Source organism: Centroberyx gerrardi, chromosome 6 (genome assembly GCF_048128805.1).
Source record: "Centroberyx gerrardi isolate f3 chromosome 6, fCenGer3.hap1.cur.20231027, whole genome shotgun sequence".
NCBI classification, from domain to species: domain Eukaryota; kingdom Metazoa; phylum Chordata; class Actinopteri; order Beryciformes; family Berycidae; genus Centroberyx; species Centroberyx gerrardi.
The window spans coordinates 5571087-5595610 of NC_136002.1; the positions used below are offsets into that span (position 1 = coordinate 5571087).

Genomic DNA, 24524 nt, shown 5'->3' on the forward strand with positions numbered 1-24524 from the left:
ATGGCTCTTCCTGGGATTCAGATGTGGACATGGAGGCTTTTTGCCTGCCTGGGCTGGATGTGTGTGGGTCAAGCGGTGCCAGGACCGTAAGTCTATTCTCCAATAACCCAGGAATACCATGCAGTGTATTGTGAAATTTAGTTGTGACCTTTACACAGGATAGGTGTACAGTGGCAACAAATTTCACATGAAGTTTGGATGATGTTGTTTTGCTGTTTTGCCTACTGGGATGGATTCTCGTCCATGTCAGATCCAGTACAGTATGTATGTATGTTTCTGTGGTTGTAGGCAATACATGGTAGCCATTCCTGCAGTTCTCGAAGCTGGAGCTGAGACCCAATTCTGCGTGAATCTCCTGCAGCCCAATGAGACTCTGGTTTTGACCATGACTCTGATCTCCCAAGAGAAAAACACAACCCTCATCCAGGAGACGTCCAACACAGAGTTGCACAGCTGCATTAAATTCAAGGTCACCTCTCCAGATAGGCTTTGTTTTGTTTGAGATGCATCATGCATATCACAGATTGAGTGGCAATCAATACTGTATCTGTGTTTTTTGCAGTAATAGGGAATGGTTACCTTGATTGTTATCTATCTATTTCCTTCACAGGCTCCTATAGTGCAGGGTCAAGAGGTGCTGAATTTTGAGGTGGAGGTTAAAGGCGACACATTTTATTCAAAAGAAGTCAGGAAAGTCATGATCAAAGCCTATCGTCCAATGACATTCGTCCAGACAGATAAACCAATCTACCTCCCAGGACAGACAGGTAACTCTGAGTGGATGATTTCAGTCTCTGCTAGTATATAGTATACAGTATGTAGAATAGTATAGTATATATGGTATATAGTCTCCCTGCCTTCTGCCCAGTGCATCCTGGGATAGGCTCCAGCCCCCCTGTGACTCTGATCTGGAGTAAGCAAGTAAAGAAAATTAATAAATAAAATGAATGGTATAGTATTGCTCTAGATCAGATGAGATGGTCACAATATTTTACTGAACAGCAATGTTGACATCATTGTATCTTGGCATCATTTAAGTTGATCACATTATCTTTGATTGACTATGTATTCATCTAAAATTGATGGAATGAAAGACAGAGATCGTCAGAGAATAGATATTAATTATGTCTTATATCTGAGTAGACATAAGCTAGTTTCATTAGCCTTTGATTTTCTTTTAAACATTATTGTGGAGTAGTTGTAAAAGCCTTATGTGATGTCTTTTCAGTGCATTTCAGAGTAATTACACTGGACACCAAGTTCAGACCTGCCAATGAGCTGGTGAGTGTTGGAGCAGTCTTCCCTCTCTTTCAGACCTTATTTAGAGACCATGTTAGAGACCGTATTTAGAGACCACCAAGCAATACTGCATGATAATGGTACAAATTTAAAATTGTGCCTTGCTGAACTACAATATACACACTGGCCAGTACCCTAAAATTGAACGTAAATTACATAATCAGGCTAAATCTACAGTGCTCTTTAGCCTCTGTTGTGTGTTTAATCAGTGTGGACAAACAGCTCAATGCTGAGGCTACTGTTGAAGCTCTGGGTCAATAGTACAACTAGGGCTACTCTAAGTAAACCTGCTTGTGCTGAGTTGAAGGTCCACAAACATTTATTGCTGATGCTGTGATAAATCTAGTGACACCTAACACTAGCTTCTCATTCTAACAGTTTCCCAACCAGTATTTTAGCTGAGAATCCAATTTGAAGTTAATTCCTGCAACTATAATATTTAAAACTAAAGGAAATTTTGCATCCTTTTACAAAAGCTGTTTCATTCTCTAATTGGCTGGTAAATCATAGCTAGATGCAGACTGTATGGCTTCTGTACAGCTCAAAACCTGTTGATGGAGGTTTGTCAAAAATAAAACAATAAAAATGTATCTGTTCAAAATAAGATATCTATCATTCAGAAAAGAGTGAAAAATGCAGTACCCTTACAAAATGATTGGTACAAAATTTAAATAAATTAAATTTGAAGGATATGACGTAAGTTAAAGGACCAATATGTAATATTTTTACTGTACTAAATCATAAAATGACCATGATATGTCATCAGAGACATGCTAAGTTGAAATACTGGCTTCTCCGACAACAATGCTACAGCCAGTATGTTATCCTTTGAAATTTCCGTTCCGGAGCGGAACGTCTGTTTGTGTTTTGGCCTGTGTGATCCCGCCCACTGCCCATTTCGACACCCCGGGTTGCCAGATATGAAACAAATTGGCACGCAAACACAACGTACTGCAGCCATGGAAGAGAGCAAACGAACTGGATCAAGTGAGATGGATTCTACCCGACCTAAAAAGCCTCGTCCTCTATCGTAAAAGCTCCATGACCAGAGCCGTGGTAAAATACAGGTAAATATTGGAGATGCATTTGAAAGATGGAGACTGTGAACATATCTTGTCCAACATTTACTATTCTGATGCTACGAGCTGCAGCTAATGGAAAATGCTACCGCTAACAAACTTGACCAAACACAAATCAAGTAACATAATCGGAGTATGGAGTTGTATTAAATGTGGCGATTATGGCCGATCAAGCTGGCAGAAGGCAGGACACATGAACCGGACACAGGACGTCGGAACCAGACGCCAAATGCGGACTAAACGACGCGATTACAACCTGCACACACACTGGATATGAGGAACACCATGGTCTGCTGACAAATGTAAGTCACTATGATAGTTTCATTCCCTTCTGTACCCCCACTCTCTGTCGGCAGCTGGCTATGTACAGACAAAGTGAAGCTTGCATTTGCTAGGCTAGGTTACATACCGTAGCTTAGTAGCTGTACAGGAGCCTGACCGGAGTCTCCGGTCTGCCATGTTGCAGGGGGCCGGGGAACGGGAACTTCAAGACGAACGATCCGCGGGGCTCCCGGGAGCTCCGGGTGTCGCGCTCCCCTCCCTCTCCCTCTTAGCTCTTTTAGCCTCGTCTGTTATAGGCTTCTTGTTTTGTTTTGGTGCAAAAGTTCCAGCAGTCAGAGTCCTGTGTTCCATGTTACCACTATCTACCAAACTGATTAGCTTCACGCTCTTCAATCTATGAAAATGTAAACTGCGTCTGTTTTCTTTCTGTTTTCACCTGGCAACCCGCACGGGCTTCGAGTCTGGGGAGGAGGGGGCAGGGGGAGACAACTCTCTCCAATAGGCTATTTTGAATTTGGACTGCAGTACCCATTTTAAACGCCGGGTGTCATTGTTACATATAGGTCCTTTAAGTGCTTGGCTGACAAAATGAAAACACTTTTAAAGACTTGATAACTATAGGTAAGCATTATTTTCATTCAGCATGGATGGAAATGAACTCTTCAATTTAGCTTTAAAAGTAATATTTCTTGCAACTTTTTCATATAAATAAATGTCCATTATCACCGTTTGATACTGTACAATACTTATTGATCTTATAGTCAGTTCATGTAAGAAAGTGTTATGAGGGGTCCTATATGGTCAGTTATGAGTCCCTCTTTTCTAGGAAAAATCCTCTGCTGCACAGGAAGTGATGCATTTTATAGTTTTAATGATAAATATATGAAGGTAGAAGAAATATAAGAAGTTGCAGTCTACAGTGAGTGTCTTTATTGTTATAGTATGGTGGGACATGTACCTACATTGAGTGCAAAACGCCAAAGCAATAACAGCTTATCACCAAAGGTGTCGCTAAAATCAAGAAAAACAAGGATCTTGTGGATTATCACTTAAACTGGTTTGTGCTGCATCCTCATCACATTATTTAGTGATTGAAAAGCCAAAGGAACTCATCAAATCCTTAATGTTGCATAGTAACTTTTTACTGAGTTTGATGTATGCACAGAACCATTCTAATATTATTTAAGACCATTTAAAGGATGGACTGATGAGAAGGATAAACAAAAAATGTCATTTTTGTTTTTGTTCTTGCAGTACAACATCATCGAAATTGAGGTATGAGTCCCTGTGGTAAATATGAAAATATCCACACCACAAGATATACTGAACATTAGATGAATGATCGCTGGGCTCTGTGACGTTGCTGGTTGTTATAGACATTAATTTTGTTTAACAGGAGGTTTACCAAAGACCCCCCTCCAACATCAATGCATGTTCTGCCCATATATTTTTAACAGGATACTAACGGAAACCGGATTGGACAGTGGCTGAACACCACATCCAATGGTAAAATATTGCAGCTTTCTTACTCTTTGAACTCCGAGGCCCCCGAGGGAACCTACCAAGTAATTGTGGAGATTGGGGAAAAGAAAATATATCACAGCTTCAAGGTTGAGAAATATGGTAAGTTAAGTTCCTTTTGTTTACTTTACATGGCATGTAATGAATAAGGAATGCTAACAACTATGTTTTGTCCCCAGTTTTGCCAAAATTTGATGTAAAGGTAAATGCACATGATGAAATAAGCATTGAGCAGGAAGAAATCGAAGCTGAAGTATGTGCAAAGTAAGTAATGGGACTTTTTCTCATATTCAGACATTTTTGTAAAGAGTCTGAAAACAAATGAATTTGGAGAGTGGACAAGCCCTTTACAAAAATATATTGAGAGTTTTTTTTACTTTTCATTTAATCAGGTATACATTTGGACAGCCTGTGCCAGCCAATGTTCATATTGAGGTGTGCCGACCTCTTCGGCGCCATTATTTGATTCCCATAATAACTGCCCCTTGCTACAAAGAAACAAAACAGGTACAGTTACTGTAGCCTACAGTGTCTTGAAAATGCATCCAGGCCTGATATGTAAACACATATCTCATATGTATATATACAGATATTCATACTGTACATTTTTAAAGCTGCACTAGCTAAGATTTTTATGTAAAAATCCACCCGTCTTAATCACAAAGTGGGGATGCAACATAGAAGAGCGTCTCATTCCCACTAATTGAGATGCTGTAGATTTGCCCTTTTTTGACCCAATTAAATTCTGGTGTCGGATATGGACACTGATGGGAAATCTTCTTTGGCCACAGAAGTGACAAACTGAAACTTAGGCGCAAAATACAAAACTGTCTCTTAAACCCATCTCCTGTTCTTTGGTCTCTTTATGATATTGGCCATCTTTTTTCTGTTATTGGCTGCCTTTTTCATCACCCAAAAATGTTTTTAACTGGGTTTGTGAAGCACTTTGGGTTACACTATTGTATGAAATGTGCTATATAAATAGAATTTGATTTGATTTCAACAGCAGCAAGCAGCGCTCCCTCCAGAGAAAGCTGGACTCACCAACGTTAGATCTTTTTTCTCTCTCGTCCCTTTGGTATCCTTAGGTATAAAGCATCACAGACTGGCCGGGTTGGTAAACATGAACTAGCAGAATGTACTTTACAGCTTGATTTCACACATTTATTACATTAGATGCTTTTTTCAGCCCATACTGGAGTGGAAACCAGACTGAAAAACAACATTAACAAACCAGGAAGTAAGAACATTTTTAGGTCATGGAAGTGCTCAGAGTTAGTTATGGAAATCCATGGAAAAGTCATGGAGTTTGCAGCAGGGCCACAGTGGGGATCCTGAATAATAATTAGTGGTTATTATTCTAATCAATTGGTATAGTAATGCTATTTCATAATAAAATTAATTGACTTGCGATTAGGAGCATTAGGGGTTGTACAGGGGTGCAGTCAGTACCATGTGCAAACAGGGTTAAGATGATTCTGTTTCATTTATTTATTTATTTTGCACTTTCTAGACGGACAAAACTGGCTGTGCCACTTTTACCTTCAACATGTCAACTTTCACAAAACTCGACCAAAAGGTGCTGACAGATAAACTGTATCTCAATGCCAAAGTGGAAGAGGAGGGGACAGGCAAGTCTTCACATTGTTATTATATTTTCAAAAAGATAATAAGTTATTCATTTTAATGATATGACATACTCACTGTTGTACATGGTGGCTTTTCTCACAGGTATTACGCATCCACAAGGGAAAACCATATCGCTTTCTTATGTTGTCGGAAAACTATCCTTTATTGACACCCCCAAGGTGTATGAACATGGATCAATTGTGGAAGGAAAAGTAAGTGTAAAATATGGTCTTCACTTTGCATTTCTATACTAGATCCAAATGTCACTGATAGTCATCTTCATTCTCTGTGGTACAACTTTGTGTTTCCATCAGCTTAAAGCAGTTTACTTCAATAACACACCAATTCCCAACAAGTTGGTCCACCTGTTTGAGGGTGAAAGGTGGTCAGCACGTCTCATACAGAACCTCACAACTGACAGTGATGGTATCGTCACTTTCTCATTAAACACAGCTGACCTCAGAGGGGACATCAATCTCAGAGTAAGTAGACATACTGTAGTATCGAAACCATGCTGTGAACTGACCTATAGTCACATCATTACTCTCTCAGGAAGGTGATGGCATGAACATACTGACCACGGAAGGGCGGCCATATTGAGGTCCTCAGCTCTGGGCAATAATGGCTGAGAACGCAGTCAGCCGTTAAGCTGTCTGTGCTGTTTTTGACTGAGAATTGACCATTTCCTCACTGATACATCTGAGTGATTTTGTGTTTGGATAATGCCAGTTTGTTAGCTAGCTAACCATAGTATCTGGTCAGCTAACCATCACTGTATTGCTGTTAACACTATCTAGTAGAAGCTAGTTAATGCTATGAGCTGTCTATCTAATAGAAGCTAGCGTTAGTAGTGGCTAGTAGTTGCATGTTAACGTTAACATTGGTTGCTTTACTAAATTAGCCTGCTGGCTAGTTAGCTAGCTAACAAAGTCAAAAACCAACAGTGTTTTGGAGAAGACACTAGGACAAAGACAGTTCACTGTCTTATAGAAATGTATAAATTTAGCCATTATATGTGCATAGCCAATTCTCCAATGGATCTCCATGATGACATTTAAAGCCATAAATGGCTTGGCCCCATCTTATATTACAGAGCTTTAAAACTCCCTATGTAGAGACATGCAGTATTAAATACAGATTAAGCTCTTTTGACTGTTCCAACTCTAGATTAAAGACAAGGATTTACAACAAGCATTTGCAACCAGGGTCCCTAAACTTTGGAACAACCTGCCTGAGGAAATTTGATTGGCAAATCTGTATTATTTTTAAGACACACCTGAAAACTCTGACCGTCTCTAAATTTGCACTGAACTGATTTATATTTATAGCTGATTGTTAATGTTTAGTGTTTTGTTCCTTTTATTTTACACCACTTCGTACCTTTATTAAGAGAAGTGCTATTCTTATTTGCATTCCTATTATTACCACTACTACTACTACTACTACTACTAATAATAATAATAATAATAATAGAACCACATCAAGGCTGATCAGACCTTTTTCCTATTCCTGTCCTGTTTTTTCTGCGATCCAGACAAGCACCACACCAGAGCTGGAGTACCATGGTTACAGGACTCCATACTATGAGAATGGGGAACACACCCTGTCTTTGATCCAACCCTCCACACCTGATACTAAATCAGTCAGCTCCCTGGAGGTGAAGGCGCAGGAGAAACCATTTCCCTGTGGTGGAGAACAGAACATCTCCATCCAGTACACTATAGTTGGAGAGACCCAGGGCTCTGTGAATGTGATGTATCTGGTGAGTGGTGTATGATGCATTTCTCAACTTGTCATAAGTGGTGGCTGGTGACTGAAAAAATTGGGGAGGACAGGAGGAAAACCAACCCACCACATCATTTTATTTCACACTAGTTGGCTACTTATCTCTACTTTCTTATGTTCAACGAAAAATTAAGCAGTAAAACAAAGGCTTACAAGATTCCTTAAAAGCAATTTAAGAAATTTCTTCAAACCTGTTTCCAGATTAACCATACAGGTCTAATGCAAAAGATAGAGTATTTATCAAGGATGTGAAATGTAAGAAGAAGCAGGCCAGCTCTAGAAGACTGTTCAACACAACAACTGATCACACCTTAGCTTGTAAGCCCTTAAGATCTGATGCCATAACGGAGGTGCTGTCATAAATTTGTGCAATGCATGGGATTAACACATCTCTGTTTAGTCTCATTTTTAAAATTGTAATTTGCTCTCTGCAAACAAGCTCCCTCGTCAGTCAACTCGTTGATGGGTGCCCGACCAAATAGCTTCTGCCTACTATTAGCGCCGATATGATCAACACACTTGACATGCCTTTTCGTGGCCCTATCTAACTTCTTAAATTCACAAAATCCTTAAGCAACCAAGTGTTGAATTTAGCTTTAGGGTTCCCCATCAGAAGGCATGGCCAACAATACAATCTGTTAGTCGTGGGACTGCCCATTAGCCAAGGATATCTCTCATACCAGACCAAATTCAGCTTGGAATCCTTCTGGTGACCTGATTTAGCATTTTTCATCATGGTTACCTGTGGAGTTGGTCTTCCAGCAGTCTTGATCCTCATCTTTGCTGCGTAATCCAAACCATGGAATGGTTGTGACAATAAATAATCCACAAGATTCTCTTCTCCATCCCACTCTCAGTGACCCCTCACTCACGTTGCCGTTAATTGCCTCATTAGCAGCACTACTCACCTGCAAATCCATTTTTGCTGTTAGCTGAGTAGTGCTTCCAAACAAAAGTTTGTTGTAGCACTTGCTACTTGGGCTGCTACAACTAGCTAGCAAGCTAACTGTTAGCTTGCATTAGTAATTGGCTAATGCTAATTGTCTACTATTCGATTAAAAAAAGGATAAAAGTAAATCTGGAAAAAAAACAGAAATTTGGACTCCACTGGAAATGCCTAAATAGAATTTAAAAAAGAAAAAAGTATTTAAAAATATTTTGCAATTTCCACGTTATAATGTATTTATTATTATTAATAATAATAATAATAATAATAAAAAAGTTGTCTTAAAATGGCTTGTAGGTTCATATATTTTAAAAATTAAATACCATTAATGCAATACAGTTGATGCCAGGTTTATTTTTGGAACTAGTTCAGGTGAACAACCATGTATTCATCCGCCGACAGTGATTTTTAGCTGTACAGTCTCCCATTGCTCGCTGTAGCTGTTGCCAACTTCCTAACTTTGTCCCTAGATTTAACATATTTTCAGACCCCATGGTGACTTTATTTCTTAAAAGTGACTAGACACCATGAGGAACAATGGTAACGTTTTGACTCTCTTTGATTCTCTCACCAATTTGTCTCTCCAGATCTTATCCAGAGGGGCCATTGTCAAGCAAGGACTCTTAATGGCTGAAGTGCATGATGATCCAGGTAACTAAAGACGGTGGTTTTGATGATGAGGTCAGGGATGAACTTTCCATAAAGGATCAATCTGCTCTGTAGAAACACTTTCGCCCCACTGTTAGCTTTGATTGTGTTTTGACTAATTACATTAATTCTTTTTAAGAGTATTCTTCAGCATTTTGCTTTCTTTGATAGTCACAGAAGAGAGAGACAGGAAAGATGGGACAGAGAAAGAGGCCCCAGAAACTTTTTACTTTCAAATGATGGCCTGAGCTTTTGATTCAGTGACTGACAGTTTGTGACAGCTAGACATGGATTTTACATGTACTTTGGGTCTGTAAAAGGTTTGTGTATGTTGGTAATATTTGTAAAATCAAAGTAGACCTGCATTTACCCATAATACTTTTCTGAAAGTTGGAAAGTCTTGCTTTCCATGTACAGGTCAAACTCCTCAAAAAATACATTAAAAACATTAAAATTACATTTATAGGCTATGGCCAAATGAATTTTGGATTGGAGCGTAAAAGTTACTGATCTACAGATGTATGTGAATAATGATTAGTATCAGATCAGGTTTGATGACACAGGTTGGTTTGCTGTTTCAGTGACTGAGGGCGAGGTGTCCTTCATGTTGGAAGTGTCTCCAGAGATGGCACCACTGGTCCAGGTTCTGGCATACACAATCCTCCCCAGTGAGACTGTGATCGCCCACAGCGCTGACTTCTCCACCGAGAAATGCTTCAGTCACAAGGTCAGTGTGAGAAGAGAAAAGTCTGGATTGTCAAATTTGGTATTAGACTGATAAATCGGTTCCCTAATCAGGCCGATATTTGGCCTTTTATAAAAATTAATTAGACACTGGCCAGTCAGTGTTGTCCACCTCTGATCTGATAGATATGATGCAGTTTGATTTTATATTCTTGTAGAATTGATCAATACTACACTGGTTGTTTATGGGAACCTGAATTGACTGTAAAAGTGCATTAAAGTAGTTTGATTCCTGAAATCAGTGAGATGAATAATCATGATTAATAACTGTGATCCCAATATTTAGTAAAAATAGTCAGGATTATCATTTTATTCATAATTGTGAAGCCCTATATATATGACTATATATGTACTGTATATATTTAATAAATGTAATATATCAGCTATCGCTTCAATCCAAAAATATTAGTATAATCCTTCAAAAACCATATCTAGTCAGACAAGTCTTACAAGTCATAGCTCGAAGGTGAAGGTGGTGTGTGTGTGTGTGTGTCAGGTGTCACTGGAGTTTTCTCCGACCTCAGCCGTCCCAGGAGAGGAAAACACCCTGCAGCTGTCGGCCCAGCCAGGCTCCCTGTGCGGCCTCAGTGCTGTTGACCAGAGCGTCCTCATCAAGGAGCCAGAGAGGAAGCTGGATGCAGACAAGGTAACAGCTGGAATCAACCACAAGAGTTTGCATAGATAGATTTGCTTTTTTTTAAATTTCATTGTCATGATTCTCTGCATTCTCATCATCATCATCAGTCGCCTAGAGGTTACAGAAGCGGGTTTGTAGCCTGAAGGTTGCCAGGTTCAAGTCCCTGGAATGTGTTTAGGGAAAGTGAATGAGTAATGCTCTCCCCTCCCTCAGTGATTACTGCTGATATGCCCTTGAGCAAGGCACTGAACGCCCAACTGCTCCAGTTCCCAGTAGAATCAGAATCAGCTGTATTGGCCAAGTATCTACAGTACAGTGTAGTATGTACATACAAGGAATTCAACTTGGTCGGTTGCTCAGGTAGAAAAATTGAAACAGACAATTTTCTATACAGTATGCACATGGTCTCTGATAGAGCCTGACTGATTACACAGATAGGAAGCTAGGAAGTCAGTAATAGAAACAAGACTAAGAGTCTAACAGCCCCATTACATTTTGTGGAAGTGTCCCTTTCCAAATGGGAAATTGTAATTGTAATTGTCCCTGCCGGGAATCAAACTCCGGTCTCCTGATTGAGAGTCTGCGATCTAACTCCCTGCTGCACACTTTCACCCACGTGACCAAAAGTAGTGAACAGAGCGACCGACCGATATTGCGATCCTTAGAGCACCTGCTCTGTACAGATCTAGAGAATATTGCAAGAAGACTGAAGGCTGTGGTTGTACTGGGCAGCTCCCATTGTGAATGTGTGGAACTATGAATATGAAGCAGAGACTCACTGGAAAAGACCATGGTGCTCAGCTGACTTTCCCTGGATAAAAAAAGATAAGAAAGAACACAATTGTTCATTAATCAATTCCACAACATATTTGTATATATATTTTATCATATTAATCTCGAACTTTATAATTTTTCACATGAGACGAAGTCAGGAATTTCAGTTTATATTCAATTCTGTGGGAGTATTTCAGAATTTAAACATGATCATCAGCATCCCACTGTAGGGATCCACCTCAAACAGATGGGGGTTTTGGAGATCAGAGGTTTTGATAGCTATACTTTCCAATACAATATCATCTACGACTCATTATACAAGAGTAGCCCATAGCTCTCAGGAGCTCATTATCAATCAATGCTATAAAACAAAGAACACGTGACAATTTATATATTTGACCCTTATGTTTCTTTTCAGATATTTGAGTTGTTGCCTGTGAAGAAAACATCCTTTATTCCATACGAGGTTGAAGATGCTGTATCATGTTTGCATGTGAGACCAAAAAGATATGTTTTACCAAACCCTGGACATGGCGAGAGAGACGATGCTTACACAGTTTTCCAGGTACTTTTTATGCCACATTTTCCATATTAACTGTTGAAAGTATATTTTTTTGCTGTAAGCAGAATTGTAACTATCAAATAACAAACTATATGGGCACTACAGTATGAACACAACTTTGCAGTGACATCTACAAATGTTATTGGTTTATCTAGAATTTGGGACTGAAGATGGTGACAAATTTGTTTATCAGAATACCGTCGTGTCTCAAGTTTAAGGGAAGAGAATACTTTTATGACCGCCATGGTGAGGTTTTCTTTCTTTTGCTCTATCCAGTGAAGTATGGTGAATATTAACCAGCATAAATCAGGTCACTGTATTATTGTTGCCTTCTTCTTGTTGAATATTGTCTGTTTTCTTCAGTTATTGGTTATGCCCGCCACCCAGTAGTTATGATGAACAGAGTCGTTCACTCCGAAGTGGCCATGGCCGGTGTCGGTGGGCCTGGATCTGCACCTCTTGAGCCGATAGAGACAGTCCGCACTTTCTTCCCCGAGACTTGGATATGGGACCTTGTGGAAGTCGGGTGAGCTCCTGTCACAAGCCTCGCTACATGACTCGCTACATGTCTTAACCAAAAGGGTTCTGCATAGCACTAGAAAACAGCTCTTTAGGCTTGTACCATAGCAGAACCCTGTTTGGAACCATAAAGAACCCTTTTAGAAATGTTCTCTATAGTAACATGCTCCAAATCAGCATAATTACATAAGAACTTTGTAAAAACCACACTACAGTCTTTATTCTAATTTGCCAGTTTTTTAATTTTAACAAATCAGAGATTTATTTTAGTCATTACGGTGTTATAAACAACCATTACCCTAACCATTATTCACACAATGATGAACACTCATTTTTCTGTGTGCACTAATGCTGCGGTCCCAACTTGTTGGTTGTAATGACAACCTCAGTGTTTCCAGTTTTTCCAGTTGGAAAAAACCAGGGCAGAAACATGGACGTCCACAAAATTTGCCCATCATAAAATACTGTTCCCCATGCAACAGCTGCAACATTATGTCAGTGATGTAGCTAGCTAGTTTGCATAGAACGTGTGTAACTAACCTGGTGTTATGATAGATTTAAGGTCATGCAATGCTGAAAATCAAATTTAAGTGTATTTTGAGGATTATGAACATGTTAAAAGTAAAGTTGTGTAGTGTTTACAGTGAATGCCGCCATGTTGACAAAACGTCAGATAACTGCATCTCAGAAAACTGGGTTGAGAAATCTTGTTTCCTACTTGGAATTCCATTCCACTGCATTTTTCCTAGTAGGAAGTCAAACTTTCCAACATCTCTGGACTGCAGCATCTGTGAAAATTTTGCATTCACACAGGATATTTCTGTGTCACTACTGCACTATTACGTAATTACTGCAATTAATCAGATAATAAAGTGCTTTTCTCTCATCGACCTGCATTGTTTTTCTTTGACAAATCTGAGTTATTATGCATATTTGTCCCATCAACAGTCCAGTTAACCTACAGTATCTGTGTGTCTCTCTGTACCTGTTAATCCAGAGTGTCTGGATCGAAGGATGTGGCCCTCACTGTCCCAGACACCATCACCACCTGGGAGACGGAGGCTTTCTGCTTGTCCCCTGAGGGTTTTGGTCTGGCTCCTCGTAAAGAGCTCACTGTCTTCCAGCCCTTCTTCCTGGAGCTCAGCCTGCCCTACTCCATCATCCGGGGGGAGGAGTTTGAGCTGAAGGCAACCGTCTTCAACTATCTGCCCAGTTGCATCCTGGTAATGAATGGTTAAGTCAATCTTCCCTGACAGGTTGACTACAATTACACCACAATGTTATTGGGGTTAAATATTTTGTCAATATTGGTCTTTCCTTAAATATACTGGGATATCCAAACTGGTCAGTGTCATCCACCTCTGATATGACGCAGTTTGTTTTATTACATATTTATTGATTACATATGATTGATCAATACTACACTGGTTGTCATTGGGAAGCCTGTGACCTGATTTTATTGTAATGGGACTTTTCTGGGTTTAGTGCATAGTTTTAGTGTCTCGTGGTCTAAATGCTGTTTCAGTCTTCTTGGAAAGAATACTGAATACTTTTAATTTTGAATGTTCTGGATGCTTTTGGCACAAACAAGTTCAAATTTAAAGATCTTGAATATTGGCACAACATATAGAATACCAACAACTTAAATCCAAAAGATATCCATTGATATCGGCCTTCAAAAACCCATATTGGTCAAACCCTAGGTTGACCAATAAGGTCAACCTGCTCACTTTATCAGAAAGAAATGTATTCATACTAATGCAATTGTCAATAATTGTTCTTCAGGTTTGGATGTCCACACAGAGGGCTGCATTTCCATAATTTTTTTTTCCTATAGTTTTCCAGTTTAAAGTTAACTATGTCTCTCTTGGACAGATCATTGTGAAGCCAGCCGCCTCCTCAGATTACACCCTCACCCCCCTCTCTGGTGACCAGTACACATCCTGTCTGTGTGCCAATGAACGCAAGACCCTCAGCTGGACGATGGCCCCCTCCATCTTAGGTGAGAGCCAAACCTTCATCTATTCAATTTCAGTCAATTTATGCTTTTAGCTAACACTTACTGTGTGAACAGACAGCAATTGAGGCAAAATCTTGCCTTGTTTCAGGTTTGATGACACAACTTGACACAACAGTCAGTGCTGTGGTCCCAGCCATTATGAATAGTGTTTTTGGTTGACATCTTTCTATAGTCCCATTATGATTAGTGGTTATGGTTGACATATTTCTATAATCCAGCCATTATGATTAGTGGTTTTGGTTGAAATCTTTCTTCCCTTCTTTTTCCCACGGCACGGGCAAATTCAGGTCAGTCAGTCAATCAGACAGGGACGCTCAGTGAGATGATGCGCTTCGTCAGATGCCCTCTAGAGGGCGTCTTTGACTGCGAGATGCAGTGTTTCCCATACAGAGGCGCAAAATCAAGTTGGTCAGTGCATAGAAATTGATCTAAATCAATCTCTGATGTGCGCATCACGTCATGTTTGTCATGTGGAGATAAACAGACAGCAGACCAGCAGCATTGTATTCAATCCACAGAGTCTGTCGGTGTGACAAAAAAACAAAAAAACAAAAGTGAAACTTAACATTCCACAATTTGCTCCACACTCGCCTGCGTAACACGTCTCCTGCTGCCCTACAAACTTTAACGGTAGGTAACGTTATTATCTTGTGGTATTTAAGTTACGTTATGGAATTAGGTAATTGAACCGTGTTGCAGTGCTTCAGTGCATAGAATTGAACACATGCGCTGTGGGTCTGTACAGGATCTGTGCTTGTTTTATATAAAAGACGTATCATAGGTAGTGCTCAGGGAAACCACACACCACTATAATGAGCTTGTCATCCATTTTGGAAAGAAATTTACAGGGGCCTGGATAGAGTTCTGCTTGAACTGATTGGCATTCACTTTACTGCAATAGGCAGATTTCTCTCAAGTTGAAAAAATGCAACTGCAGTGAACACCTCTTTGTCTGAGTCTGCACCCCTTAAAGCGAAGTTACGCCCATCTCTCTCCCTCCACCTCCCTCCACTGACTTTGCATGCATTTCTGTGGTCTCAAATGTTTTTTCAGGATCTGTCTGCATGTAGGGTTAACATTAAAATAAGCTTTAATTCCTACATTACCAAAAATGACAAACAACCAAAATTACAAGGTACAGAGGTCAGGGCCTTAGGGCCATTATAATATTCCTGTGAACATAGAATGATCATGTAAGAACAAGTGCTAACGAACGAGGAAATCATTTCATTGATAATATCTTTCCTACAAAGAGTTTTTACACTAATGAAAGGGATCATCTCAGTTTATGACATTGTTAGAATATCCAGCATCTGTGAATTAATGATCAGAAGTAGATCATTAAACCTCATATTTACTGTGTTTGTTGATCTTTCATAGGGGTTGTGAATGTGTCAATTAGTGCTGAGGCTACGACATCCGTCACTTTATGTGAGAATGCGACTATACCAGACAGAGGTCGCATCGACAAGGTCACACGCTCTCTCATTGTAAAGGTAGGTGCCTTGAAAACAAGATGACAAAGAAAAATATTCAACAGTTATATGATAATATTAGTCTTGTTTGCATTGGGGATAAAATTAAATTAACTTTTTAATCTTTTTTTCCACCTCCTTCCTTTTCAGGCTGAGGGAACTGAGATGACGAAGACCTACAACTGGTTGCTCTGTCCAAAAGGTCAGTATGGTTTAGACCAGGGACGGTCAAACATTTTTGGCTTGGAGGGACAAGGGCTAAAACGCAAGATGGGTGGTAGATTGCAGGCCAAAAATGTAATTTAGACATTCACTAGTTTGAAAAGAAAGGTAGGAATTAGCTTCCAGGTTTTCATGGGTATTATGCCAAGTTAAAGTAAGTTATCTCAAAATCACAAAATTGTATCGAACAAATAGAAGAACGTATTACTCTCCAGAACGTTTTGGAAGTCACAAACAATTTCATGTCAGGCCAAATTTGGGTCATGGACCCTATTTTGGATGCCAGTGAATCAGATCTTCAATGCACACATGAATCTAAATGACATCTTAGATGCAGTGACCTCCACTTGAGTTCCTCTCTATAAGGTGATTGTTTTATGTCCCTGTGGTCATGCTCATGTTGTTTTTTTCTGTACCTAGGAGAGGCTTTGACAGAGGAAACAGAGCTCCAACTCCCTCAGAACGTGATTGATGGATCTGCCCGTGCTTCACTATCAGTCCTGGGTAAACTGATGAATTGATCAATTTAGTGTTGCTGTGATGAAGCAAATACTGGCAGGTTAACAGGCTCACTTCCCTCTCAAGTTATATAAGACGAGGTGCTACAGGTGATAACAGTGATCAATTTTAAGATATCAAAATAAACTACTAAAAAAAACTACTACTGTAGTTTCTACTAGGGTTTTTCAACTCAACTTGTTGATATGGCTTTTTTAATATCTTGTGTTATTTCTTTTTCATGGGATATTTTACCTGAAAAATACAAAAAAAAAGTCTGAGATTTTTGCCATGTACTTGCATGCAAATAATAATAACCCTAATAATGGTTATTGTTAAAGGTTAGGTTAGTTACTAAAGAGTCATTTTTTCTGCAGGTGACATCCTGGGCCGGGCCCTCAAGAACCTAGATGGGCTGCTGAGGATGCCGTATGGATGTGGAGAGCAGAACATGGCGCTCCTGGCCCCCAATATCTACATCCTCCAATACCTGAGCAACACACAGCAGCTGACCCCAGCCATCAAGGAGAAAGCTACCAACTTCCTGACCAGTGGTGAGCCTCGATTACTCTGAGATTGCAGCCAAAAAGGAAAAGCATTCAAACCTATCATTTTTCAAACCCCTGGGTTATTATCAATCTGTGACACCACAAAGTCATATGTAAAAAGTATTAAAATTATATTTCACTTTGGTAAAACATTTTCATTTTTGGTGGTGAGGTTCGCCTGCCACCACCGAATTGTACTTGCAAATAGATTAGATTAGATTTTTAGATGAGATCTGTTATTGTCATTGTAACAAGTCCAATGAAATTCCATTTAGCAGCAATCCGTAAATGCACCTAGAAAAAATATACAATAAATAAGTAATAAACATGTATGATTAAAAACCAAATAAGTGCTAACAAGTTAAAAGTGATGAAAATTGACTATTGCACTTAGGTCTGAGGTAGTATATCACAAGTCAAGAAACAGTGGAATTATCAAGGTTCCATTAAATATAAGGTGCAATTTAGTCAGTCCCATAGACAAATAAACAAATTGACATATTGAAAATGTGCAGAGAAAATATAGTACTTTGGTCATTTTAGTTTGTATATGTGTTAGAAGTATGATTCTCAGATACCAGAAGGAAAAGTTAACAAGTGACTTCACTCCCATTGTAGTTACCAGCACAGTCGGTGTTGATAGTTGACCGCTCCGGAACTCCTATGAGGATAAAACTGACAACAGGAAGCTTTATTTATATAGCACTTTCCTAAAAGCAGAGTGGCAGAGTTTACAGAAAACCATAAAAACATGGCATGATAGAAATACTGTACATGGGTAAAAGTAAAATCAAAGTAATTGAATATGAAAATACTTACATTTACAACACTGAAAATGCAAGAACATGAGTTGAGTTGCAGTAGTCAAAATGAGAAGATAGAAAAGTATAGATAAGTTTTAACATCCTCACACGATAAATTTGGAATAAATAGGACATATGACATGAAACAATAACTGATATACAACCAAATATACTATTTTATACAAAAGTGAAATATCACTTCAAGCCCCTGGACATTGCAACCTATGCCAAACCTTTTTGGCAGGGTGCAGCATGGGTCTGTCATACCTGACAAATTTCAGGGATTTGAACTATGTTGATTGTTGACATTGGAATGACATTGGACGTTTTAGTTTTATTAATAGTTTTAGGTTTACTTTTAGGGTTATTTTTAGTTATCACAGAGCCAAAAGAAATATCATGTGAACAAAATATTTGAGAAAGTCTTTTACAGAATGTAAAGAGTAGAATCTCAGTATTTTACTGAATGCATTTGTTGGTCATAACTTTATGATAATCATGTTTTCAACCTTGTACAGGCTACCAAAGGCAGCTGAACTACAAGCACAGCGACGGTGCTTATAGCACATTTGGATCAGGAACAGGGAACACTTGGTGAGAAAGTTACTGAATCACATCCACGCTTCATCTGTCTTCACAAACACTATCACTGAACAGAAAGCATTTTTATGTCCCTCCACCGCAGCACATGGTATGTGGGACATTATGTCGTCATGGTGATGTCTGTGTTAGGGATTGTTTTCGAGGACCCAAATGCAGACACGGACAATAGGTAGATGGAAAAGGGAAAAGGTTTATTGGTAGTTGGATTTGGGTGGAGTGAGACGAAGGCAGCGGGGTGGAGTGGTGGAGACGATCCGGACTGGGCTGGCAGACAGGCGGACGGGCAGATGAGCAGGCGGGTTAGCAGGTGAGCGGACAGGCTGGCTGGTGGACAAGCAGATGAGTGGCAGGCAGGCGGACAGGCAGGGAAGCTGACAGACTGGCAGGAATGGCGTGGGCAGGCGGAGGGAAATCCTGGACACAGGAGAAACACGATCAAACGTACAGGACAAGGAACACAAGAATAAACTCTGATATATGGATACAGCCCGACCGAGAGTGTGTCTACCACAGATTAGGTGGAACAATCTGGCGATGAATGGATGGCAGGCCGGGGGAGATAAACTGGTAGTGATGAGTAATGAGGTTCAGGTGTGCAGGTAAATCCGGAGCCCAGGAGCTGGGGGAGAGAGGGAGCCATGCCCACGCCACACACACACTAACAGACACAGACTAACACAGAGAGACAGACCAGGGAGGCGGAGACACAAGGGAGGCAGGGAACACAGAGAAACACAAGGAAAACTAGAGTCACGGCAAGAGTGACAGTCTGTCTGTGTGTGTGTGTGTGTGTGTGTCTGTCTGTCTGTGTAGATAGATTCATTCAATACATGATAGAAACTTCATACTTTCACACCTCCCCCTATACAGTAGATGATCTGAGTAGACTTGCTGCATACATTTGCATATTAATGAGGAAAAACTGATTATCTTGAAACTACTGTGCTTTAAAGCTGCAGTGAGCGATTTTCCGACCACTAGAGGGTGACAGAATCCGCAACACATTTGTAAATAAACCACAGCAAAGCTGCTGGACTACAGAGACTCCAAAGGATAAACCTAGCGACGGTCCGTGCATAAATGTAAACGTACTAACAGAGAAGTGTCACCGGTTACCAGACTCGTTACGTAACGTTATTACCTTGTGGTATTTAAGTAACGTTAGTGGAATCAGGTAATTTAACCGGTAGCCGTGTGACAATGCTTCAATACATTGCATCGAATTGAACACGCACCGTGGGCCTGCAGAGGATCTGTGCTTGTTTATTTTGTCAGTGAATGTCTAATCATGTTTTGCCTGTCCTCAGGTTGACTGCTTTTGTGCTGAGATCCTTTGTGAAAGCAAAGTCTTTCATCTACATTGACCCAACAATAATTGAACAGTCAAAGACTTGGCTGGAGAGTAAACAACAAAGCAATGGCTGTTTCCAACAGTCTGGAAAACTCTTTAACAACAGGATGAAGGTAGGGGGGAAACGTCTCTATTGAGTTTGTATGAACATGATTGAAACCGACCAAATGCACACACTGATCAGACTTGGGGTAGAAATATAAATTTTCATTGAGTTACATTTGTTTTTTAAATTTCTTTTTTTATTTAGCACACAAGTGTAGTTCATACAAAATACCTGTAGTATCTACCATCCATTACGTATGAAGAACAAACACTCAACAAGTGATCATAATCATGATGAGCATGTGCAAGGAAGACCAAAGACACCCAGAGGGGCTTATCGAGTGTCTCCCTCAGTCTCCCTGAGTGTAGCCAATTTCTCAAAGAGCGTTGCGAGCGAGCTGAGTAAGTTGTATGTGAACGCAACGTTTTTGAAGGAGATAGATATGTTTCAGCTTGGTAGGATGGGTGGTGGCCCAGATAATGTTACAGTAATCAATGTAAGGATAAATCATAGAATAGTACAACATCTGAGTTATTTTTTTTGTCCAGACAATAGCGAATTTGACTTCAGATACCAGTATTTTTTTTCAATTTTGGATGTAATCTCTCTAATATGGGGTTCCCAGCACAGTTTACCATCAATTAAAATACCTAAAAATTTAGATAATGGAGTTAAAGAAATTGTATTATTATCAATCATCACCTCAATGTTTTTGTTGGCACTTATTTGGGCTTTTCAGCAATTGAATAAAAGTTTAATATGGAGATGTAAACACACAACAACCATTTTTTTACCCTCAAAATTTGTTAGTTTTGAACCATTCTGAAAACGTATGTAGTTCATTGTTTACTGCTGTAATTAGATACTGAAGATTGCTATCTATAATTCCACCCTGGACGTTGGAGGTAAAATCGTCATTACAATGAACACATGATGTTTGCTCTCTACAGGGTGGAGTGTTAGATGAAGTGACTCTCAGTGCTTACATCACTACTGCCTTGTTGGAGATGAATATGTCAGCATCTGTGAGTATACTCTTTCCAGTACAACTATCTCATGCTGTTTTCACACCCAGTTGCAAGATTGAAAGGAATTTCCTGTTAAGAACTCGCACACTGATGAAAATGAAAGAAATCCAAAAGGGACCAACTAATGCAAAAGGACTGAGATTTATTTACCAGAGGTGAAAAAGGCACAAAAAAAGAAAAGTGCGCTTTAGACACTTTTTGTTACATTTGCACCTCATGTAAATAAATGTCGGTGCATTTTTGCATCACTTGGCCTCTTTTGGATTTCATCAAGTTTTATAAGTGTGAGTTCATGTTGGTTTCTTTTTACCTATGATTTTTGAAGTGAAGTTATATTATAGGAGTTTTCCTCAGAGAGTAGACATCTGTCACTTGCTCTGTTAAGGTATATGGAATAATTTCACCTCTTGAAAGTAGAGTTATTATAAGGGTCCATGTACTGATCAAAACATGATTTATCTGTTAAAGCATACTGTGGTGAATAGCAGCTTGTCTTGCCTGAGGGAGTCCATCAATGATCTGAGCAACACCTACACTACAGCTCTGCTGGCATACGTCTTCACCCTGGCAGGAGACATGGAGACCCGGGCTCAGCTTCTGGTGGTGCTTGACAAGGTTGCATCCCAACAAGGTGAGACATCTTCCTAAAGCAAATTGTTATTGCTTCATTACTGTCAAGGTAACTTACACTGTGCCCTTTTTGTGTTTGTGGGTGGATGTTTTCAGGGGGTTTCCTCCACTGGTCTCAGAAAGCCACAGAAACATCAGCCTCTCTGTCTGTGGAGATCAGCTCCTATGTGCTGCTGGCCAAACTCAGTGCCTCCCCTACTACTGAAGACCTGGGCTACGCCTCCCGCATCGTCAGGTGGCTGGCCAGCCAGCAGAACTCCTATGGAGGCTTCTCCTCTACACAGGTACAGATCAAACAGCGGCAGACTGGAATTTTAGTTCTGCAAACATTTCTCTGAGGTAGAGCTGTTCTGGAGGCAGAAATAATCTCATTGGTTGAGTTTATCCTTAAGGGGCGGAGCCAAAGAACCACAGTTTATCAGACCGCAAGTTAGCTTACTGGCAAAAAAAATAAACACTTAATACTTAAATATGGATTATTAAATATGAAATGTGCTTTATATATAAACATATGTAAATTCATATGTTAGTCAAGTATGTATACATTTGTTTGCTATTGTTGAGGTGGAACTGGGTTTGTGTGTTGTAGGACACAGTGGTGGCTCTTGAGGCCCTGGCTCTCTACTCTACTCTGGTGTTCAGTCCAGATGGTTCAAGCACAGTGACAGTCCAGTCTCCCAGCGGCCAGCTGACATTTGATGTGAACCAGAGCAACAAGCTGCTCTACCAGGAGAGGGCGCTGCAGGATGTGACAGGAAAGTACAGCCTGGAGGTGAAGGGTACTGCATGTGCCTCAATGCAGGTCAGTGGACGAGCTCGTAACTCTCCTAAAATTGGTTCATTGTTCCTTCTGATGATATCAGTGACTATGTTTACAAGCAAAGTGATGTACATTGACCATACTCTGGTTAAGGTCTTACTCAGCTTAAGCTTTGATACCCTGTGATGAACAGTATTCATATCCTGAGCCATAGTATATTTGAAAGCAAAATCACGAAACTGAATAAAATGGGACCTTTAACAGAACATTCCTGTCTACCTGAGCTGTCCCGTCCACAGTTAGAACGATCCGCCAGCAAAACAGCATGAAAAGGTTTGGCTGGCAGCAACTCCTCCCTTTTTGACTGTGATTACTTCTAAAACAAGGGAAAGAAATGATCGTCCCAATAGTAACAGTATTATTAAGTACTGCTAGCCGACATGTTTTTTGCTAATATCAAAATATACCCATAGCCCTGAGTCTGAGTTTACACAGACAGTGAAAACCAAAAGTGAAAGTAGTAAGGTGCCTCCATGTTTAATATGGTAGTAAGCCAGGAATCTTAACCAGGTTTCTCATCATCAGAGTATAAGCTTATCAGGTTATTCTAACCCAGTTATGATGTTTGTGTGCATCAACCCAAAACAAGGTTACTGGAATAACTGGGTTAAGATGGGAATTCTCTGTGTATCTAAACGTAGCCAATGTCAACTTAATATAACTTATAAAATATTTGATTACTTTGCATGACTATTGAAAGCATCCTTGTGTATCATTTTCCCAGATGGCTCTTCGCTACAACGTCCCGACTCCTACTGATGACTCCACTTTCAGCATCCTGGTCAAAGTAGAGGCGGACTGCACCAGCAACTCTCTGAGACCTAAACTCAGTCTGAATATAACATTCCAGTAAGGATCAACCATAAGGTCTAGACTACAGCAATGATAGATGAATACTGCAATTCTTCTGCATCCAGCATGTCTGCTCTTTTAGATAGCACTAAGTGATTGGTGACATTTTATGCTATGTTGTAGGTTATTTTAAACATCAGGGGAAAGTAAAATAGTGCTGTGTACAATATCAAACCTTTATGGTTCTACTACAGATATACTGGAAAAGAGGCCATGACAAACATGGTGATCCTGGATATGAAAATGCTCTCTGGATTTGTCCCAGACCTAGAGTCTTATAAAAAGGTGAGTTATTGGAGTGTCTTTCACCTGAATGGGAAGTTTTGTCACTGCATCATTCTTAGATGTTATGGTGACAGGATACACAGATAACCCAGCTGAATATTACTTCTTTACAGCTCAAGCGCGCCCTGCTGGTGGATCGTGTCGACCAGAAAGAAGATCGTGTTCTCCTTTACATACAGGAGGTGAGAGGAATTCACAGCGATGAATATCAGATGATGTCCTCCAAATCTGTCGCTGATCATTCATCTATGTTTCTGCCAACAGGTACCGTCTGGAATACCCATCAACTACAGCTTAGAGCTTGTGCAGGAGCTCCCAGTGCAGAACCTGAAGGCAGCAGTGGTCAAGATCTATGACTACTACCAGACAAGTAAATAGATACACAATGCTCCTACACAAAGCCATAAACCCATTTACTACATTACACACTGGCAGACTATGCTCCCTCGTAAGGCTGCATAGTAAAATGAAAAATCATTAAAATAGTAATGTCAATTCCTACAATTTTCAAACATTGACCTAGTGTATGCTGAACTAGACTCTAGAATGAATTAATGAATGAATGAATTTTCAAATGCTTAAGAGGAAGTGTTTCAGACAGCATCCTCAACAAAGTATTCTACAAATCAAGCTGCAAATCAGAGAAAATCTTTTATTTATTCAAAGGGAGCAAATCCTAAACATTTTTATAAACATTCACAAATGCTGACAAAATATCAGTGTCATGATTCATAAAAAATATTTTAAAAAATCATTTTTCCAGATGAATTGTCACTTTTCACAAAGTGAAAGGTTTTGCCTGTTCAGCCTATCTCTGTCTCGCTCTCTCTTCTCTCTCTCTCTCTCTCTCTCTCTCTCTCTCCAGTTTAACAATTCTCCTCCTTCCTCTCAGGTGACCAGGCTGAGACAGAATACATC

General features: G+C 39.8%; 1 protein-coding gene across 1 annotated transcript; it reads left to right on the forward strand.

Annotated features, from left to right (window-relative positions):
* Positions 1 to 23984, forward strand: LOC139915451 (alpha-2-macroglobulin-like). The gene is made up of 34 exons (XM_078283976.1): positions 1 to 86; positions 289 to 469; positions 611 to 767; positions 1229 to 1281; positions 3915 to 3935; positions 4118 to 4283; positions 4361 to 4445; positions 4574 to 4688; positions 5695 to 5812; positions 5913 to 6022; positions 6125 to 6292; positions 7345 to 7572; positions 9129 to 9192; positions 9771 to 9916; positions 10430 to 10579; positions 11763 to 11909; positions 12062 to 12134; positions 12243 to 12432; positions 13423 to 13648; positions 14301 to 14427; positions 15826 to 15941; positions 16071 to 16122; positions 16563 to 16646; positions 17018 to 17194; positions 18510 to 18585; positions 19902 to 20058; positions 20942 to 21016; positions 21488 to 21650; positions 21746 to 21933; positions 22239 to 22451; positions 23194 to 23318; positions 23516 to 23606; positions 23720 to 23788; positions 23871 to 23984. Exons 1-34 carry the CDS (start codon positions 1 to 3, stop codon positions 23982 to 23984), a joined length of 4311 nt encoding a protein of 1436 aa, XP_078140102.1.
* Positions 23985 to 24524: the final 540 nt, after the last annotated feature.